We start from the raw sequence: 21,235 nt of genomic DNA, 5'->3' as shown, positions 1-21,235 counted from the left end.
AACGACACTCGTATACTCAGTGCATTCGTCTGCCAGGACCGAGGCTGTACACATGAAAATCACTCTTGATATCCCACACTGTCACTCATTTTTATCAGCCTCAATGATGAAGTGTTGAGTCGACCCTGATCGAGATTTAAGCTTGCACCATTTCCATTGCAATAATGCATTCTTTCCACTGTTCAACCGTAGTGAAATTCCGAGAGGCAACTATTCTGAAATATTCGGTGTGTAGACAGTTGCCGTATAATGTTCCAATAATGAAGGCAATACAGTTATCGAAGTTGTATACAGGGTGTTTGAAATACATGGACCCGATTTGAAATCGCTATATCTCTGCAACCACGAACCGCCCATGAATGAAACTCTTACCACTTGAAAGGGCGGGGCATGCAGAGGGCGGGGCATAGAGAGAGGGTGGGGCGGGGCATAGAAAGAGGGCGGGGCATAGAGTTTCAAATGATGACCGCTAGATGCCTCTTCCAGCGCACAAACAGCCCCTAGCCTCAGTCATTCACAAGATGGCGACCCCGCAACACACAAGGGGCGTTTTGCATTCTGCAGTTCAGCAAAACTGAATCCATTATTGCGGTGCAGCGTGCGTTTCATCACACCCTGCGACTTTTTCTTGTGGGGATACGTAAAAGACCGTGTTGTTGTGCCACCATTAGCGACTAATCTGGATGACCTCAAAAACAGAATCATGGCAGCGGTGACTTCAGTCTAAAAATACAATTTGAGATGCGTTTGGGACGAATTCAACTATCGTCTCGATGTTGTCCGTACAGCAGGTGGAGGGCACATAGAGCATTTATAAAATGGTTAGTAAAACTTGATAACTTATTAAACCGTTTGTAACTTTTCGTGTAATTGTAACATGTTGCCATCGTGAAATATACTACTTTGAAAATTGGTTCATCTTTTTAAAACACCCTGTATATAACACATTTTGTGAATATTCTATCATGCTGGAGGTGCTGAGGTGTGCACTGCACCACAAAATATCCCATGGGCACAGACTAGTCGACTTTCATATTCTTGGGTTTTTTCGGTAAAGTCACGTAGGTAAAAAATTTAAATTTAAATTAATAAAAGTAAAATAAAAAAAACTATAAAAATCACGACGTTTCGGAGGCAACACAAGCTTCCGTCTTCGGGTGGAACCGTCACAGCTTGCTTGCTGTATCAAAAAAAAAATTACCTACGTGACTTTACCGAAAAAACCCAAGAATATGAATCCTTGCAGTCACGAAAGCTTCAAATCTAGCAATTAGTCGACTTTCCTTTGCGGCGTAAATGACTGTTCTGGAAGCTCAACCACACCAGAAGCATCTCATGGCCCCCCTGTCCCAAGAGGAGCTGCACCCGGGCTTATTTTTGGGTCAGATGAGCAACCCGGATAACAGGTGAATGTAATACCATACATACCAGACCTTGTGATTGTACAACATATCCGAGGAGAAAAGAACTGTGAACCATTGTTTAAAGAAATATTGTAAAAGTATCGTGGAGTTTATGATCTTCACGTAATATCTGTGGTGGCTCTGAAAGGCTGCAGGCAATCTCTGTTCTTTTATTGCACTGACGATGCCTTCTCCGCTGCTCTGCGCAGGTGCTCAAACCCCCAAAGACGCTGTATAAGATTTGGCAGGGGTCATATATTTTTTTTTCATTTTCGTTTCTTTTTTTTCACCACGATGCTATCGTGCGTGTCTCCAGGCCTTTTGAAAGAGATAATATGTAGCTATATGTTACTGCCTTTTTTGTGGAGCTCACTAAAGTGCATCCCCATATAATGAAAATAATAATCGAGTAGATACTAGAAAGGGGCCATTTAACAAAATATCTAAAGTGTCAACAAGTGGCTTCAAAATGAATATGCTAAACAAATGTGACAACCTGTTTTAAATTCCATATTAATAACCAGAACATACCGTACCACAGAGGCAGCATGAAATATTAACAATTCTTGCCTGGATAAGTCTCAACCTAGAAACGTTTGCAAAGAAAATAAAGTATGGATTTGTACATCCTTTATAAAGGGATTGTGATTTTTCTTATGCTTATGTTACACTTAAATCTTGACTTAAAGCTTTCGTGACTGCAGGAATGTATTTTCTTTGGGTCTTTCGGTAAAGTCACGTAGATAGAATACAATTATAAAAATAATAATAAAATATCACGAAGTTTCGAGAGGGGGTGGGGGGAAACGTCGTGATGTTTTTATAATTTTCTATTTTTATTCACTTTATTTTCATTTTAATTATTTTATTGTTCTATCTACGTGACTTTACCCGAAAGACCCAAATAATATGTTACACTTGTTTATCCTGGTAGATATACGTCTGTCGTGTTACTGGTCAGTAGCAGGAATAAAACACAAACAAACCTGTATTCCAATGAGTGTATACACATCTAAAAACACACGCTATAATGACCCGTGGATAATTAAATTCATAATCGCCGGTGAAAAACATGTTTTTTGAAATTAAGACCGTAAATGCTTCTCACTTGCCCCGTGAAATTGTGAACTGAGTGGGTCGCATTTAGGTTATGATTTCACCCAGATCGCCCATACAAAAGAGGCAACGCTGTTTCACGTGCCTCGATTTCATCTCCTGTTTAAATAAGGTGATACTGACTGACCTGACGACGAACGGAAGACTGGAAAACAGACATGAGCACAAACAGCCCTGGCACTCTCCCCCGGGTTGCGGTGGGTGCGCGTGTGTTTGCATACACAAGCATACACAGAAGCATGCCACTGTGGTTGAGAACATTTTTCCGTAACACCGCCAATGCCAATGTAGACTCCGCTGTTTCTGCTCTGACTTGACGCGCCCAAGGGAAGGCTTCTGAGTTAGTCACAAACTTACCATAGGCGTATAGCACGTCGAGAGCCAACGATTATGAAGGAGTCATCAGCAATTCACCAACACCATGAATGCCCCTTTTGATATGGCGGGTAGCGATCGCTGTAGTCGCTGCATAAAAAATTAACCCGTAAAAACAAAGTTTTTCACTATAAATCCTTTATATGCGTGGCAGCTAGAGTCCTCTCGTCCTCTGGCTTGAGATGGCTGCCACCTATGGGTCAGATGATTGCCTGCCACCATTACGCAATTGGTAATTAAATAAATAAATAAAATTCCTAAAAGTGTCAAATTTTGAACACAAATTTTCACGAAAATAAATTGTCACGCACAACGAGTCTGTGTGCAAAATGTCAGCTCGATTGGATCACGGGAAGTGGGTTAAATAACGAGCGAAACATTTGCACGGTCGTAAGTGCGCAAGCAAGCAAGCAAGTGAACTTAATATAAAGGATTTTAAAATACCATCAAAGCAAAATGCGTAATTGCACACAGGGATTCAATTGCTTTTGGGATATTCTTAGGTTTTTTCGGTAAAGTCATGTAGGTAAAACATCAAAATTAATGAAAATAAAATAAAATAAAAACAAAAATCACGACGTTTTGGAGGCAACACAAGTCTCCGTCATCAGTTGGGACCGTCACAGCAGCTAATTCGGCTGTGACGGTCCCACCTGATGACGGAGACTTGTGTTGCCTCCGAAACGTCGTGATTTTTGTTTTTATTTGATTTTATTTTCATTAATTTGATGTTTTACCTACGTGACTTTACCGAAAAAACCTAAAAATATGATTCCTTGCAGTCACGAAAGCTTCAAATCTAGAATTAATGCTTTTGGAATATGCTCCGGACCTGTTGGTAGAAATGCGGCGGCCACCTACTTATAATGTCAAATAAGCGAGGAAATTCACCGACACATTCCCTCAGCTATGCTGCGTTCTACAGTTACCACCAGCATCATCCTCATCCTGATATGTCGTACAGATCAAATTGGATCTGAGCTGAAATCACCGAAACGAGGTACTGTTGATGGACACATCGCAGAAGTGGGTGGGTGGGGAGGGGATCCAACATCATAACCGCCATCATCTCATGTGGCATGGCCGAAGGAAAAAGTTGAAGACGATCCGAGACTAATTGGATGACAAATGTGACAACACGGACTGATAGGACGCCAGTGCAACAACTGACAATGACTGCGAAGGGAAAGAGTCATGAAAGTTGACAGCCGAGGCATCGGCGACGGCAACCCCATGAGTACTGCGGTTCAGGGATGGATGATGATCTGATAATAATGAAAATGACGACTTCTAGATTTGAAGATGTCGTGACTGCAAGGATTCATATTCTTAGGTTTTATCGGTAAAGTCACGTAGATAAAAAAATTCAAATTAATAAAAGTAAAATAAAATAAAAATCACGACGTTTCGTCACAGCACGATAGCTGTATCAAGTAGCTCTTACTTGATACAGCTATCGTGCTGTGACGGTTCCACCTGAAGACGGAAGCTTGTATTGCCTCCGAAACGTCGTGATTTTTATTTTATTTTTATTTTACTTTTATTAATTTAAAATTTTTATCTACGTGACTTTACCGAAAAAACCTAAGGATAATGACGACGACGATGATTATTTTCACACACGGGCACCCGGCAGTACCTCTGTAAAAAGAAGTGGTACTTGCGGCGGTATGCGAAGCCTGCCCTCCGGACACGCACGCTCTCCACGAGACCCAGGTATTTGATCTGGTGCCGCACCACCGTGTCGTCAAACGCATCTACGGTGAAACGCACGCAATTCAACGTTGAATTAACCAGAGTGATTTACACACGCTTTATACACAGTGCTATATTAATCATAATAATATTTGGTGGAGCGGTGGCGCAGTGGTTAGCGCAACGCGTTTTCGATTCGCGGCCACGGCTGACGTGGCTGGCGAGCGATATCCGAACTGGTCCTGGGTTTTCCCCCACTTCACGAACCCGTAGTATAGTATGGTACAAAAAACCTGCACAGGTGATGAGATCGAGGGGAGGGCCTTCTTCCAGCAGTGGATTGGCAATGAGATGTATCTTGATTTGAAACTTTCGTGACTGCAGGAATCTATACTCTTTGGTTATGTCGGTAAAGTCACGTAGGTATAAAAATAAATAAAATAAAAATAAAATAAAACAAAAAATAATCGCATAATTTTTTTTTTCTACCTACGTGACTTTTACCGAACGAACCAAAGAGAATGGGATGCATATCATGCAGAGATTTGTGTTACCGTATTTCACCAGACCAGTCAATTAATGTTAGGAACAAGTGAGGAGAGGTCGTCGAGGGGGGGGGGCGTGGGGGGCCTGTAGATGTTCACCATACATTCACGGAATTGTTATGAACCTGGGGATGCTTTCACGCAGCGTGTTGACCACAATGCCACTGCTCCCCCTACTGCAATTAGATTTGTATTACTGTTATTTCCCAGTGGGGGCTGCTCATTAGGAGCTTGTGGTGGGTGGGGACCTTAATGACCACAGAGGGAAAAAAGACAATTGAAAAAAAAAACAATACTTGCACATGTTAAAGTTCACGACCTGCATGTTATGTTACGTTTCGGACTGGATGAAGTGTCCTTATTTTCCTCTGGTGCTCTGCCTTGAGGGCAGGTCCTTTGGCTGCCACCCATGATCAATCATCCTTCACTGTTCTCTGCCCTTCTCTTCACTTCCACAAGTGACCCTTCCTTAAACTCCTCCGACATCCCAGTCCTCCAGCTTTGCTCCAATTCCTCTCCTGTTCCGTTCTGCCTTCCATGACCTCCTTCTTCAACGAACCGTCCCCCTCGCAGAACGAGTCCAATGTGGTTCATCTCACTCCTTCCGCTGACATCGATTTGCCATTCTTCTTTCACTGATGCCTTTCCAGATCTCTCCAATTTGCTCTTCATTTCTGTCCATCTTTTCATCTCGGCATCCTTCTCCAAAATCCACATCTCAAACGCGACAAAGTGCAAGTTTCATAAAAAATAAGGATCTCTTCGTGTTTGGAAGCAAAACAAGGCGGTGTCGTGGCCCCCGGTGACCCACGTGGACAAAATGCCTCCCCACTCGCCGCAGCGAAGCTATCGTGACAAGTGTCCAAGTGTCCTTTCGCTCAAACTCAATTCTCATTTGCAACAAAAGTGACCTAGGGCGCCAAAAGGGATCGTAAAGCGCAGCACAAACCAAAGAATACGATAGCAGTTGAAACAAAAGAGACGTCAGCACAAAGGACAACTTTGTCAACGTCCCAAGAGTGCGGTGCAACATGAATAGAGCAGATAGAGACCGCCCCACGCATGCCGCTTTATGTTGTTGTGGGCAACTAAGGGGCACATAACAGCCTTGCTCCCTTGCCCGCAGTGCCTTGCTCTGTGCGTCAAAGGCGCTGTTGGTTATTTATTTTAATGCCAATTAGTTGATACTTTGGTTTTTTTTTTAATGGCCCCTTTTAAGTATCTACTCTATTATATGGGGATGAACTTGGTGAGCTGCACAAAAAAGGGCAGTAACCGACAGTTACATATTAACTCTTTAAAAGGGCCTGGAGACACACGATAGCGTAGTGGTGAAAATAAAATTGGTCAGGGTGCAGGAGGTCGTGGGTTCGATTTTGACCCTGACGCCTGCTGTATATTTTAAGCTTGCATGTGTCTCTCCCCGTGGTCGCGTGGATTTTTCTCTGGGTTCTCCTGTTTAAGAGTATTTGTGTGCCCAGCAAAACCTCAGTGAGTCTCAATAATATTTGTCGGGCGTGTCCTACCAGGTCTTCGCAATAGGGGGCGATATAGCTGTGTGTCATCCCAATTGAGTAATTTCCAGGTAATTTTTCAGCATTGCAACGTCTGTCCAATACCGGTTACCAGTTAAATGGTATGTTTTTGTTGTTGATGTTGTTGTTGATAATTGTTTTTTTTACCCTTCTATCTGGCAACAAAACTGACACCTTTTTTTACAAGGAATCATGTTTGCATAGACCACAATACCTGCAGTGATAATGCAAACAAAATACATAACTCTGATAATGTATGCACTGTCAAAATAAAAAAGGTGTCAGTTTTGTTGCCAGATAGAAGGGTAAAAAAAACAATTATCATATTTTTTACTGGCAAATGAGGTTCCAATGGTGATGTTGTTGTTGTATATTGACACAGGTCACTCTCGCAAATGACACTCATCCTGATCTCTTGGGTTTTCAAATTGTAAAACAAATCAACTTGAGAGTGAGACTTATTTGACGGTTACTATGCACCTGAATATATTTAGTTGTGACGCATCCACCCACCCCCCACAACTCCACCCCCCCAATGCCCCCACCCCCCTCCCCTTTCCATGAGCTTCCATGCCCGTCAGTACCCAATGTACCCCCCCTCCCCCAGGCATCCCTGATTATACTTTGGGTATCCAGCGGTAGATTCCAAATCACGGGGCGGAGTTTTTTTTTTTTTGGGGGGGGGGGGGGCACGGCAACGCCCCTCCCCCCAAACTGGACACCTTTACAAACTGTACACTTTTATTAATTTAATTTGAGCAGTTTACAATGAAGATTATAAATAAATACAATTATATGCACCCATGATTACTAATGTGAGGGTCAAAGCGAACCCCCTGTCCCCCACCCCCCAAATATAGAAGCCAAACTCTGCCTATGCTCCCAATAACGCCCTAGTTGGTAACAAAAAAATAACAACATGTCGTAACACTATCGATGAAGTTGCCAACATCATACTGCAAACACAAACATAGCATACAGAACAACGTCGCACATCCGCCCTGACCGATTAACCGCCCACACACGCACTGCAGTATTTGTTTTATGCTGTAACCATGATCTTTCTATATGATGTTGGCAAATCCAACGCTTTTTGTCACGCATATCTGCCTACACCTCAGTCTCCAGCGAGTCAAAACGTACACCGTCGCACCGTATCATTGTACGCACACACACACCATCACAGGTTGAACGATTTTCAAATCTCTAAAGGCGTAGGCGTGATACATCAATAGCAAATGCATCTCGACGGTCCCGAAAATGCAACACGTGTTGCGATACCGCTGAACGTATCGCCACAAGGGCTGCTCAATCCGCATCTTGACACAGGTGTCCTTGTGGTTGCGACCACAACACTGCCACAAATTAAACAGGTGTTGCCCCACCCAGCGAGAAACTTTTATTATTATTATTATTCTTCTTCTTTCACTTGTGAAACATTCGCATGGCAAGAGTCGCTGGGAATCGTTGTAGTTGCTGAAATATATTCCACTTTTGTCAGTCACAGCGGAGAAGAGGGAGAAATACAACATGACGTCCCACCGGTCTCATTATGAAGTCAAACTAATCTGTCACAATTCTCAAAATACGTTTTAAAAAAAATAAAAAGAGAGATAGAGAGCCCCCATAATGGGTGATGATGCTAATTGATATTCATGGAGGCGGTAAGTACAATTTTCGTTCAGTTGTTGTCCTTTGGGGAAGCTCAATTGCGAACATGATGCTGTTTCATCACATTGTCAACTGAGCAGTCTGCATACATTGTGCACTGTAATAGTCATGCAACAATAATGCATAATAATTGAGTTGTGTTTGATAGAGCACCCTCCCTTACGCAGCAGTGTCTCAGAGTGCTTTACACACAACTAGCATAAGTACCCGGCCGTTGCCCGGGTGAAAAATATATTTCTTAATAACCTTACATATATACACAGATGGGCTGCTACCCCTGCCCCCCCCCCAGCCACGATCTCCTGGGCCGCTGTGCAGTAATATGTACGGCCTATAGTGTGGTGGGGTGTCGAGGCCTAGTACCGTGCAGAGCCTCCGGCCTCGCCTAAATTGCCCACCCGGCTGAGGCTGGGTACAGGGGCCGTTACCCCCCCCCCCCCCCGCGCTACAATAATACTGTCTAATCGCTATAATTTTATTATCTACCGACCCTATAATAGTAATTGCACACATTGTGGTGGGGGGGGAGTGAAGAGGACGTGAAACTTTGATGAATTTACCTCAGAGTCGCGTGTTAATGCGTGCGCATATTTTTAACGGGAATTAAAAATGGCGTCCACCCCGCAGCGAATGCGTCGCTACCCGTTGCCAGGGGCAACCGCCGTCCAATGAAACTGCGTATGGTCCGGCGACACACAGACAGACAGACACACACACAGACAGACAGACAGACACACAGACAGACAGACGGACAGACAGACAGATTTGCGATTTTATATATATAGATAAGCAAATTACTTCATATCTAATTTCAACACTTCTGAAAGGGGTACCCCCAGTGGCAGTGGTCACTGTGGGGCAGAAGGTGATTCAGCACCTGGCTTGCTCATGTGCGTTAGTCTGCAATTAGGGGGCAATGATTGCTATGCGTATTGCCAATTGAGTAATTTACAGGGCAAATTCAAAACTTGAGCAAATTTGGACCATGATACCGATATACAATGGCCTACTCATTTCACACGTCATGAGGGATATTTAACGTCCACTATGAATTAGACGGCATATTTTTTACGGTTTAAACAACTGCAGCATTAACCAGGGTGGCCGCCAGGATTGAACCGCAAAACTTTGCAACGAGCAGCGAACATGATGCCACTGGGCCACGTTACTGCCCATGGATATTTCCAAACACTGTTCGCACATTTGTTCCACTGGCCACTACAAATGTTCTGAACGTGCCCATGGTTGCTACTATGTTTGCGAGAAATACGTGAATATTTAAAGTCAACAGCAGTTGCTATTGAATAGAGTTGTCACCTCTGAGACATAAAACAAGTAAACCCGTAAAAACAAAGTTTTTCACTATACATCCTTTATATGCGTGGCGGCTAGAGTCTTCTTGTCCTCTGGCTAGAGATGGCTGCCACCTATGGGTCAGATGATTGTCTGCCAGTATTAAGCAATTGATAATTAAATATTTAATTTGTTTTCCCTAAACAGTGTAAAATTTTGGAAAACATTTTCACGAAAATTTATTGTCACACACAACGAGTCTGTGTGGAAAATGTCAGCTCGATTGGATCACGGGAAGTGGGTTAAAAAACGAGCAAAAGATTTGCACGGTCCTAAGCAAGCAAGCGAACTTAATATAAAGGATTTAAAAATATATTCGCCTGTGGAGGACGCGGGGATCAATCCCGCGACCTTTGGCATGGGAAGCGAGGGCGCTACCAACTGCGCTACTCTGCCACGGCCTGTGGAGAGGTTACGCTCTGGGCTCCTACACTGTGACGTTCAGCCAAAGCCATGAATGAGTTATATTTGAATAAATGCAAAATATTTTTTTTTTGCCTAAAAAGTGTAAACATTTTTAAAACATTTTTCACGAACATTAATTGTCTCGCACAACGAGTCTGTGTGCAAAATGTCAGCTCGATTGGATCACGGGAAGTGGGTTAAAAAACGACCGAAAGATTTGCACGGTCGTAAGCAAGCAAGCAAGCACGCAAGCACGCAAGCAAGCAAGCGAACTTAATATAAAGGATTTAATAAGCGGGACATGTCATGGGAAGAAGAATATCTCAGAAAACCAGAAGAGGAGAGATCCACATTGTCTCGAGTTTGCGCAACATGATTACGCAACTGACAAAAACCAGGGTTTTTATAGTCCTGGGGAGACTTCCTAGCTTTTGAATCGAGGACGATCGTGGGAAAATTAGGACAGGTGGCAACTTTACTCTGAAAAGCCGAGCGAAATCTACACCGGAACAGGCAGAATGGGTTCAACATTCACGACTCAATTGGCATCGTCTCAATTTCTATCGCCCCTATGCGCCACGGCGGGAAATATTTAACAGAAAACATTTTGCTGACTTTGTCACGCGCGTGCGAGAAATTGAGGATCTTGTACAGGCGTGTTTTAATCAATTCACCACCACCTAAGTAATCATGTAACTTCTAACGTTAAAAATGGTAACACAAATAAAGCGTTGCTCTGCTCTGGTGAAAGGATTATTCATCTCGCGACTCGATGCTGATAGCACAATTGGAGTAAAAATTGAGGAAACATTTCAAAAACATGTTGAATAAATAACAATTACAAGAGCTACCACAACAACTCCACTTGCGATTAAGGAGAGCACACGTCACCGTTTTGTTTACACTATAGTTGGCAACTATAACTTGACATCATTCTCATCGCCGCATGTCAGACAGAAGATTGACTTTCGATTTTATGAATACGCAGTTGCTTACCCCAGGCCCAAAGGCCCCAAAAATGCCAAGTGGCCAACAACAAACACCACTATCAGATCTGTGATAGATCATAGTTCATGCGTTTTAATTTTTTACTGAGCAAGCTCGGGAAATTAGATGATATGAACAAAGTTGAGCGGAAGGTGAAAGTTGTGGAGTGGGTTTGGAGTGTGAATCTCCAAAATCTACTGTGCAACGGCATTTTCGCAGCCAATTCAACTGTCCTCATGCACCGAGCAGGCAGTCAGTGGGTCAATGTGTCAAACGATTCTGTAATGCTGAGAGTGTTCAGGGGGGTAAGCCTTAGGGCAGCAGTTAACAACTCAAAACTGTCATTGTGTCACGGACCCGCGCGTTGTCATATTAAGCGTATCTTGCACCGATCCTTCATCATCATCCACCACGGTCAATCCACTGCTGGATGAAGCCCTCCCCCCAAGTCGCTGCCGCCACCTCTCACGATCCTGTGATGTGATAATACACCTGGCACATGCACAACACATTCCTGCGGAGGGAGCTGGTAGGAACGTTGGGTTGCTCGGTCAATGGCCCAGGGTCAACGGCGGCGTGGTGTATTCCGCAAATATGCCCGCCTGTGAGGGCGGGCACAAGCCGGCGTGAGTAGGTTAAACGTTGAGTTTTATAAGGGCACCACGGGGTGACCATCCCCTCCCCACCCAGCTCCACCCCTCCCACCCCCCACCCAGCCCCACCCTCCCCACCCAGCCCCTCCCCACCCAGCCCCTCCCCACCCTCCCAACCCAGCCCCACCCTCCCCACCCAGCCCCTCCCCACCCAGCCCCTCCCTCCCCACCCAGCCCCTCCCTGCACGACGGACGGACACAATAATCCCCTGTGGGCTGGTGTAACCAGGATTTCCTACCAGTAAAAACTGATTTCATAGCTCCAATCTCCTCGCTGGACGTCCTCATTAAGGGAAGAGAACCCCCTTCAGGGCGTGCTCTATGAAACGGTACATTAGTCACGTGTTCGATTAGACGTTATAGAATTACAAAATGGCGTTGAATTGACTGAATTACCCAGTATTATGATAAAGATATACATGAGGCAATGAAATGGGTGGGCGTTTACCTACCAGCTTGTTTTTCATTGTTGGGTTTGATACAGCGAACGTAGGAAGGGTCTTTGGACATCAGGATCTCCATGAGTTTCCCCAGACTGCTCTTAAACTGGGCACCAATCTAATTTGAAAAAAGAACATTCAAAACATCCCACAGATATGCCGCTATCAAAATTTACCATGAAATATGTCAGATGAAAATGTGCAGAACTGGTTCAAGTGTGCTTCGCGTAAACAAACATCTATAACTTTTGCTCGATTATAAAATTGAATTATGTATTTACAGTTCCTGGCCATTTCTTCTCGTTCAGTTCTTGGGGGCAGAAGCACTCCTTGATTATCACATTTCCAGCTCCACACATGACCTAATTGTGGCGAAGGCACACATACATACACACACATGCACATATGGAAATTATTGACATCGTTGACACGAATAACATATACAGATGATCGTGGCTGGCTGGTGTAAAATTGTAAATGTCTTTCCAGAAGGGTTATGAATATAATGCCTTTAACTTAAAAACAATCTTTAAACCATTTTTGGATTATTAAGGCTCCCAAATATTCAGCCCAAAGGTTGACTGGTATCACTCTTAGGGCATAGTCATATTCAGGTGCTGAACTGCGTTAAGTCTTGCGATAAATACATACACATAAATGATCTCGGTTGGCTATGTACGATGCGAAAGAAGTTCAACATACATACATCCCCACCATCAGTAAACTGAGTCATTTGCCTTCTGTGAAGAGTGACATTAAAACTGATGGAAATCAGGAAAAGGCCACTACCAATTAACTAACTTCACATAGGATTGCCCAATTTTTATAAACAATACATTTTTCCAGACAACTAAACGACTGCGTTTTTGTTTGCCCTCTAATCTCAAGTTAATGAATTGAATGCATTATTAAATAACAGCCAGTACTCCCATTACTTCAGAAAATTGTCAGTAATACAATACCCATGAAACCTTGACTTAAAGCTTTCGCGACTGCAGGAATTCATATTCTTTGGGTCACATAGATAGGTTCAAAGAAAATAAGAAAATAACAAAAAACTACGACGTTTCGATCGGGATGACGGCCGCTTGTGTTGCAATCGAAACGTTGTAGTTTTTTTATTAATTTGTTATTTTCTTTGAACCTATCTATGTGACTTCACCAAAAGACCCAAAGAATATGAATACCCATTAAGTGTATTCTGTTACAATTAGCTGTGATGTAATGACAAAAAAGGGGCCTCCATTTACTACAGTTTCATGTTTTTTTTTACAACAGGATTAGGTGGTACGGATTACTTACCCAGTGACCTTCCCTTTTAAATAATAATTTAAAAAATCCACAATACACCTTTAACCAAACCGGCACCAAGGTGTATACATTGGCGAGCAATTAAGAACACTGCAGTAAGAACATTGCTTGCGAAAAAATATTATAGATACCGCAAAGTGTACTAACGTGCATGACGAAATGTTAAAAACAATAACCCGTGAAAGTATAGTTTTATCACGCACAATATGTGGTTACCCAGACTCAGAAAATGTTTTGATAATTCACTTTACACCTGACACCCCTTTGTTCGCCATGTGCTGCACAAGTGTGACTTACAAATCATCTATGAAGAAGACATTAATTTGCACAACCAAGTTTTAAACAAAATGACATTAAAAAAACAAACCTCCTTTAGGTTTCTCAAGAGTAGGTCCTGATTTTTGTCCAGGAATCCTGTTAAACACGAATGATCAGTTACAACGCATACAGTTTTCTAACAAATTACTGTTTGTCATTAAAAATGACAATGAGTAAGAATTATGACATCGAAATGCTGCGAGAGACTGGCATTGGGAGACTATCATCCAGCAGTTGATAGATAATGGTTGTCGAAGGTAATGATGATGGCGATACAGAACAATATATCAATTTATTTTGTATACTTGTTTTAGGTGTGAACTAAATAAAACATTACACTCATAATCAACGTTTTTGGGTTTAGATCGCGTTATTTATAAATGTGTCGTAACCCTCCACCACCCGACACGGTCAATCAGTAAAAAAGTGTCACGTTGACAAAAGACAAATAGTTCACTGCTTTAGCCCACCGGTGTGTTGAAGCGTGAAACCACAACATTTGCAAAAAAAATTGTTGGTGAAGTATGGTAAAATTGTAAATGTTGTGGTTTCACGCTTCAACACACCGGTGGGCTAAAGCAGTGAACTATTTGTCTTTTGTCAACGTGACACTTTTTTACTGATTGGCCGTGTCGGGTGGTGGAGGGTTACGACACATTTATAAATAACGTGATCTAAACCCAAAAACGTTGATTATGAATAATATTGGTCGCGAAAGCCTACGTGTTAAACTGACAAAACATTACACTGCAAGCTAATAAACTTGTGTGCCAACCAGAGCTCGTTGTGGCAGAGGCGAAGAGGTTACCGGTTTTGTCCTATGAACTTAGTGACCTGAGTTTGATATCCGGCCTGGGCTAACATCACAAGAGAGTGATGTGTGATACAGCCGAGGGGCCCCCTTTGCCCACCTGCACTGACCAGCATGGTGAAGTATGGTAAAAACAACCCCCTGTTAACCATATGGCATGAGCAGGCCTTCATCCAATTTTCCAATGTCGATAAATTTTCATGATTATTAACTTTGTGTGCTAATTTTATTTAGCAATTAAACTGCATTTAATTTCATAAACTATACATTCTAACGCATTTGCTAAAAGCTTTTGATAAATAAAGTAAATGTAAAGACATGTTCAGTCTGTCAATAACCACAGTAGAATAAGCACGAAGATGTGACGTAACATAAAGTAATTCGATGTACAGTGGCGTTCACGTACCACATTTTTAATTCAACAGTTTTTAAATGGTACGGTACTTATTTTTGTATACTTGTCTGCAGAGGTGGGACAAAGTCATTGTTATGCAAGTCCAAGTCGAGTCGCAAGTCATCAAATTCATGACTCGAGTCTGACTCGAGTCCAAGTCACATGACTCGAGTCCACATCTCATAGGTGGGACAAAGTCATTGTTATGCAAGTCCAAGTCGAGTCGCAAGTCATCAAATTCATGACTCGAGTCTGACTCGAGTCCAAGTCACATGACTCGAGTCCACACCTCTGCTTGTCTGACCTTTCACGTTGTAGTTAACCTCTCCAGCATAATGCCGCAGTTGGAATTCATCTCGTTTGATTTCTCTTCTGTTCTTATGATCGCCAAGTTTGTGGCTGCAAGTAAATGCATAAACGAACAAATTTTGTCTCACATATGCTGACATTTCCCCATTTTATTCCATTTGTTCGATCACTTATGTTACGTGAGGTTAAGATTCAGTTCAGAAATCTTAGAGCAATGGAGCTTGTGCGTTCAGGGAATAGCTCCAAGGATTTATTATACATCCTTAAAGTGACCTTCTTACCATGCACGCCTTCTCACAAGCTTTGAGATTGTCGAGGTCGACATCAATAAAAACCATTTTGATTTTAAAATCTCAGCAGTGGAATTTGATTCTGATATTATTTATCGTAACTTTCTGACCCACCCCTGCTGGAGCTTCATAGCTCATCGGATTCCTCGAACATAAAGATTCTTATTCTGATTTAGATAAATCAAGTGCAAAACCAAATACAAGATGATGTTTTTTTTAAATCCTTTATATTAAGTTCGCTTGCTTGCTTGCGTGCTTGCTTGCTTGCATGCTTGCTTGCTTACGACCGTGTAAATCTTTCGGTCGTTTTTTAACCCACTTCACGTGATCCAATCGAGCTGACATTTTGCACACAGACTCGTTGTGCAAGACAATTAAAAAAATTCCCAAAATTTTACACTTTTTAGGCAAAAAAAAATATTTTACATATATTCAAATAGAACTCATTCATGGCTTTGGCTGAACGTCACAGTATAAGAGCCCAGAGTGTAACCCCTCCACAGGCCGTGGCGGAGTAGCGCAGTTGGTAGCGCCCTCGCTTCCCATGCCACAGGCGAATATATTTTTAAATCCTTTATATTAAGTTCGCTGCCACGCATATAAAGGATTTATAGTGAAAAACTTTGTTTTTACGGGTTATACTTATTGTGTGCAGTCTTTGGTGACCAGGAGAGACCAATCCATAACGTAATACCATTGAGAACCCAGTTTGAATCATGGGATGGCTGCCCAGAATCGAGGATTTAATCAATGCCAACTCAGGGCTCTTGACATCTGAACCACGATGGCACCTCAATAAATAGCTTTAAGGAGCACATCCTCAAAACAACACCACAATTGACGTAAACACGTGGGCAAAAATCATTTAACGGGCAAACTACGTCGAACATATACATTTCAATGTCACCCCCTGAAACGTCATCACTCTCTTAGAGTATAGATGTATACAGGGGTGGGTGGGTCGGTCAGGGACGATACGAAGACTGCATTGCATATCGGAGTTTTAGCCGGTCCAAATAGGGAGCCGATCCCATTTCTCGAAACTCATGCCCTCGTGGCTGTGTTTCACGTTCCTTTCGTTTCAACAATCAAATGCGATAGTTTGTTGTGCAATAGATAAACACATAAGCGTGACAAAGATACCACTATCACAGACTTACACACACACTCTACCCCTATATTGTTTGGGTTATCCTGCGCAATATGCAATATATCAATTTTGAGATCGGATGAGTTTCCTACGTTAAGAAGTGGGGATGGCCTCCAATTCTCCCCTCTAGTTTCTCCAAGAAGCTGAGGTCAGTAGCTTCTCCTGGGCGAAGGCATTCTTCATCCTTAGATAGAGGAATATTGCATCGTTAGAAAATACATCGAGAGCAATTGTGCAAGATTTAGAAAAAGCTGCCGCAGCACTGGTTTATTGTCTAGCTACAAGAGGTGAGGTCATCAACATCATATTATTTTGAGACATCTCCCACGGCCAAGATGAGCTCAGATAAATAAACGCTTAAATGTGTTGTCATCCCGTGTAAATGTGGCGGCAGATGAAACTGTTGAACATTGTGCAAAAAATTACGAGATTAACCCTGAAGCAATTGTTCGTAGGGTTGCTGGAATATAATTGTTTCATGATACAATTCGATAACGAATTTCACAATATGACGATTATCACAATATCAACTTTCCCGGAACTGTGTACGGCAAATCCTCGTTTAACGCGTCGTGTTCACACAACGGACTTTCGCTATAGCCCGGTTCTTCTACGACGTAACACTTTTCGCACAATGCGGAACGGGCACCGTTTTCACGCGGAACGCGAAACCATTATAACACAGCCTATCAGCCGTCAACGACATACTACTTTTTTGAGCTGCGTGGCTGAGCGGTATGGGAATTCTGGGTAGGGGCCGTCCATAAATGACGTCACGTGATTTTGGACGATTTTTGACCCCCCCCCCCTTCGTCACACGGCGTCACAAAAAGTCAGACCCCCCCTCAAATATGACGTCACAAAGCTCTGCCCCCCCCCCCCCCAAAATAAAACATGTTTCAAATCGCTTTAAACTATTGTCATTGTAGTGCGTATTTAATGTGGTGCTGCACTCTGATGTTGTAGGAGAAAACATGTATTAAAAAGTCTATTTAATGAAGTAGAACGTGTTGTCTATATTTATTAAAAGTTGCGCATTTTGATGTAACGTCACATTTCTCACTCCCCCCCCCCCTCGTCACACATCGTCACAAATGTCTGACCCCCCGCCCTCCCTAGGTGCGTGACGTCATTTATGGACGGTCCCGTATACGCGTGGAATGATACAGTACGCGGCGGCGTACCCTCATCTCAGTTCTCTGTACTGCCATCTTACTGTGTGTGTGTGAACATCGTACCTTGCCAAACTTTATCATGACATTACTTCCGATAGGGATATTGTTTCGGATTAATGCGTTTTTCAGTTAACACGGCACTTTTCAGGAACGTAATCTACTACGTTAAATGAGAAATTACTGTAATTGTATTTCACGTTGTTATCGTATCAGTTGTCGCGTTGCCGTCCTGGAGTTCACTAGACATCAGCCTGCCCCTAGGTCTTCTACTGATTACAATGCCTATAACGCATGTATCGTCAGTTACACGAGGAACAGTCCATTAACCACACAAGTTACGAACATGACGTAATAATCACCATGCTGTCAATTACTGCGGAATAAGTCTAACAATTAATTGATTGCAATGATTGCTTATATTGTAATTATTTACATCGCCATATCGCAGTCACTTTAGCCGTTGGGCACTTCCGGCTACATCGACCAATGGAGACCACCAGGACACTTACCAGAATGGCCAAGATGCCTTCGTGTTTCTGCTCCACCAGGTCACAAATGATTTTGTTGTCGAAATATAAAATGCTCTCCCACTTCACCACGCACAAAACCGGAGAGCACATCATCAACATTGTTATTATCTACACAAGGAAAATATCACGAATCAAAGGTGGAGTTGAGGTTTAAAAAAAACACGTTGACTGGATAAAATGTATTCTAGATTTGAAGCTTTCGTGACTGCAAGGATTCACACTCTTAGGTTTTTCGGTAAAATCACGTAGGTAAAAAATCAATAATAATTAATAATAGAAATAATAATAGAAATAAAATAAAAAAGCAATATTTATTATTTTATTAAAATCACGTAGGTAAAAAATAAATAATATTAAGTAATAGAAATAATAATAGAAATAAAATAATAAATCACCATTTATTATTTTATTTCTATTATTTCTATTATTTATTTTTATAAATTTTTTACCTACGTGATTTTACCGAAAAACCTAAGAGTATGGATAAAAATGTGTCTCTCACCTCAATGCCCTCTGCCTCATACTCGACTTGCTCCGTACCCAGCGTGTGAGTTATGAAAAGTTGCTGAAGCTTCTCGTTGCAGTAGTTAATACACAACTGCTCAAAACTTAAAAGAGGGTCAGACAATAAAGCAGATTAATGCTGGCTTACTAATTGCCCCTTAAACCACAATATAACGCAGCTGATTTAAAAAAGTGAGCGGCCTCGCAATCAGAAGGTTACGAGATGAAATCCTGGTTGGATTGACTCAGCCCATCATCCCGCCAGGATCGATAAAATAACCACCACTTTGTGGCGAAGTTAAGAGTGGTTGTTCTACGGACAGACATGCCCCAGCCATAGGAATATGGAAATTCCACGACCAGTTGAGGGCTGTCAACAAGATACGAGCACCGCCTCAGGGATCAGTTTTAAAATCAATGTGACTTTGGCTATGCATGACACACAAGCACAAATACCGTGCGTCACATTATCAAGCCACACATACACTATGAAGACAAAGCCATACACCTAATTAGTAGTCATGTGTTTTGAGAATGGGAAACTACTTTCAAAATTCTTTAAACTGAGCAAACCACACGTTTTAGTTTCAAGCCACTCCTGCAAAATGTACGGATGCATTTATTTTTGACTCCGGGGGCTGTTGTTGCTGAAACATTTGAAAACACATGTGAACAATTGTGTAGTATTTTGGAGAATGCATGAACGGGGGGCTTGTGTCCACCAGCCAAGTAGCTCATCAAAGATATTATTTAGGGGGGCACGGTATAAAGGCTGCCCCCCCCAGCTAAAATCGTACGTACAGCACTTTTCTGGACACTTTCCTCCAAAAAATTGACCAGCCGATTGTATTTCTACGAAACAGATTCTGTATTTATAGAACAAGTCTGTCAATGTCACTTTAGGTCTGTGATGACGATTGTTATTATTGTGCAAAATCTAAAGAAAGGATTATTCACCTGTTATGTTGAAACACTTCGAATCCATAAATGTCTAGAAAACCAATGACCGCATGTCTCCCTCCTTCCTGCAAAACCGCAAGGTCAGATTTTTTTGCATTTACAGTTATAGTAAAAAATCAAACCTAATCAACAGTACAGAAACCAGTGCCGTATACAGCCCACTGCTACAGCACATTTGTGGCGAATGTATTCAATCATGTGCATGTAACCATACACAAAATACTGTGTTGATGACTCTCTGTTAAACAGAAAATGGGTTAAACCGAGCATTGAGAATACCCTACAACTCAAGCCTTCTGTAAGTCACGCAACTTGTGTCACCCCCCATTTTCAATCCCCCTTCAATCCCCCGCCGCTCACCCTCCCCGTGAAAGCAGCTGCTCCTTCTCCCCCCTCTCTGACCTCCCCGCTCATCATCACCCTCTCATCCCCGACTTCTCGGTCCGGTCATTTTCCTTCTCCCCGACGTGGCATCCCTTCCCTTTCCCGGTTAATTTGCCCCGCCTGCCCCCTTTCTCGTGGTGTACAAAAGGGCAAACTTCTAATTCAGAATTAAATATTCTGACTGCAGACCGAGTGAATGTGCGGTGGAGCAGTCGTGCAGCTGTCCGCACACCGCGCACATTCACCCAGCAACATCAGTGGCAAGTGAAATCTGAACGACTCCTGCTCCCTTTTTCCACCAATTCGCGCTGACCAGCACGGCAAAGTATGGTCAAACAATCCTCATGATAGACATGGCATGGGGGAGGCCTCCATCCAACAGTGTGTTGACAAAGGTCTGCAAATCATGATCATTTAGTCTCACAGCACGCTGCTGATGTGCTTTATAAATGGCTCAATCGCCTTGACGCATCTCTGAGGGGACAGAACAAGTGTTCTGTGATTACCTTGCTTGCCAGTGAATTGTTGAGCTGGCCCACCAGCCAGGAGAAAGCTCGCTCATATATTGCCTTTGCCAGAGCATCCCGGGCATGGGCAGCTTGTACCGGCTCCAGTGGACTCACCACCTGCAAGATATTCCGCTCTTCAATCAATCACCACGAGTCCATCAATGGACAACATTGCTACACCCAGCTGAGATTTAAAATTAGCTTCGGTAAATCACCAGGTGCCACTGTTCCAGAAGGCAATCACCTGGTCCAGGAAAACCGATTTGTTTGAAAGTTGCATCAAAGGGAATAATTTTGGAGGTTATGGTATTTTGATTTGACAAGCTGCGAAGATTACGAAAGCAGTGTGCAAAAAAGCCACCCCACCTACATTAGTAATAATATCACGTAAAGTTTTGCCCTATAACCTTCC

The 21,235-nt window shown here is 42.6% G+C and overlaps 1 protein-coding gene across 1 annotated transcript in view; it reads right to left on the bottom strand.

Moving 5' to 3' along the window:
• The window catches only part of LOC144932952 (unconventional myosin-Ic-like), a 74,617-nt gene that overhangs the window by 20,137 nt on the left and 33,245 nt on the right, over positions 1 to 21,235 (bottom strand). Inside the window, exons 10-19 of the mRNA XM_078857351.1 lie at positions 20,821 to 20,940; positions 19,928 to 19,995; positions 18,969 to 19,074; positions 18,446 to 18,526; positions 16,854 to 16,945; positions 15,317 to 15,411; positions 13,857 to 13,903; positions 12,460 to 12,540; positions 12,191 to 12,296; positions 4,534 to 4,651 (exon numbers count right to left, since the gene is read on the bottom strand). Of these exons, the coding sequence (XP_078713477.1) occupies positions 4,534 to 4,651; positions 12,191 to 12,296; positions 12,460 to 12,540; positions 13,857 to 13,903; positions 15,317 to 15,411; positions 16,854 to 16,945; positions 18,446 to 18,526; positions 18,969 to 19,074; positions 19,928 to 19,995; positions 20,821 to 20,940 (914 nt within the window). The remainder of the gene's footprint in view (positions 1 to 4,533; positions 4,652 to 12,190; positions 12,297 to 12,459; positions 12,541 to 13,856; positions 13,904 to 15,316; positions 15,412 to 16,853; positions 16,946 to 18,445; positions 18,527 to 18,968; positions 19,075 to 19,927; positions 19,996 to 20,820; positions 20,941 to 21,235) is intronic.

This window comes from Lampetra fluviatilis, chromosome 6, assembly GCF_964198595.1.
Source record: "Lampetra fluviatilis chromosome 6, kcLamFluv1.1, whole genome shotgun sequence".
In the NCBI taxonomy this organism is placed as follows: domain Eukaryota; kingdom Metazoa; phylum Chordata; class Hyperoartia; order Petromyzontiformes; family Petromyzontidae; genus Lampetra; species Lampetra fluviatilis.
The sequence above is the reverse complement of the archived record's forward strand: the minus strand, read 5'-3'. Positions and strand labels throughout refer to the sequence as shown.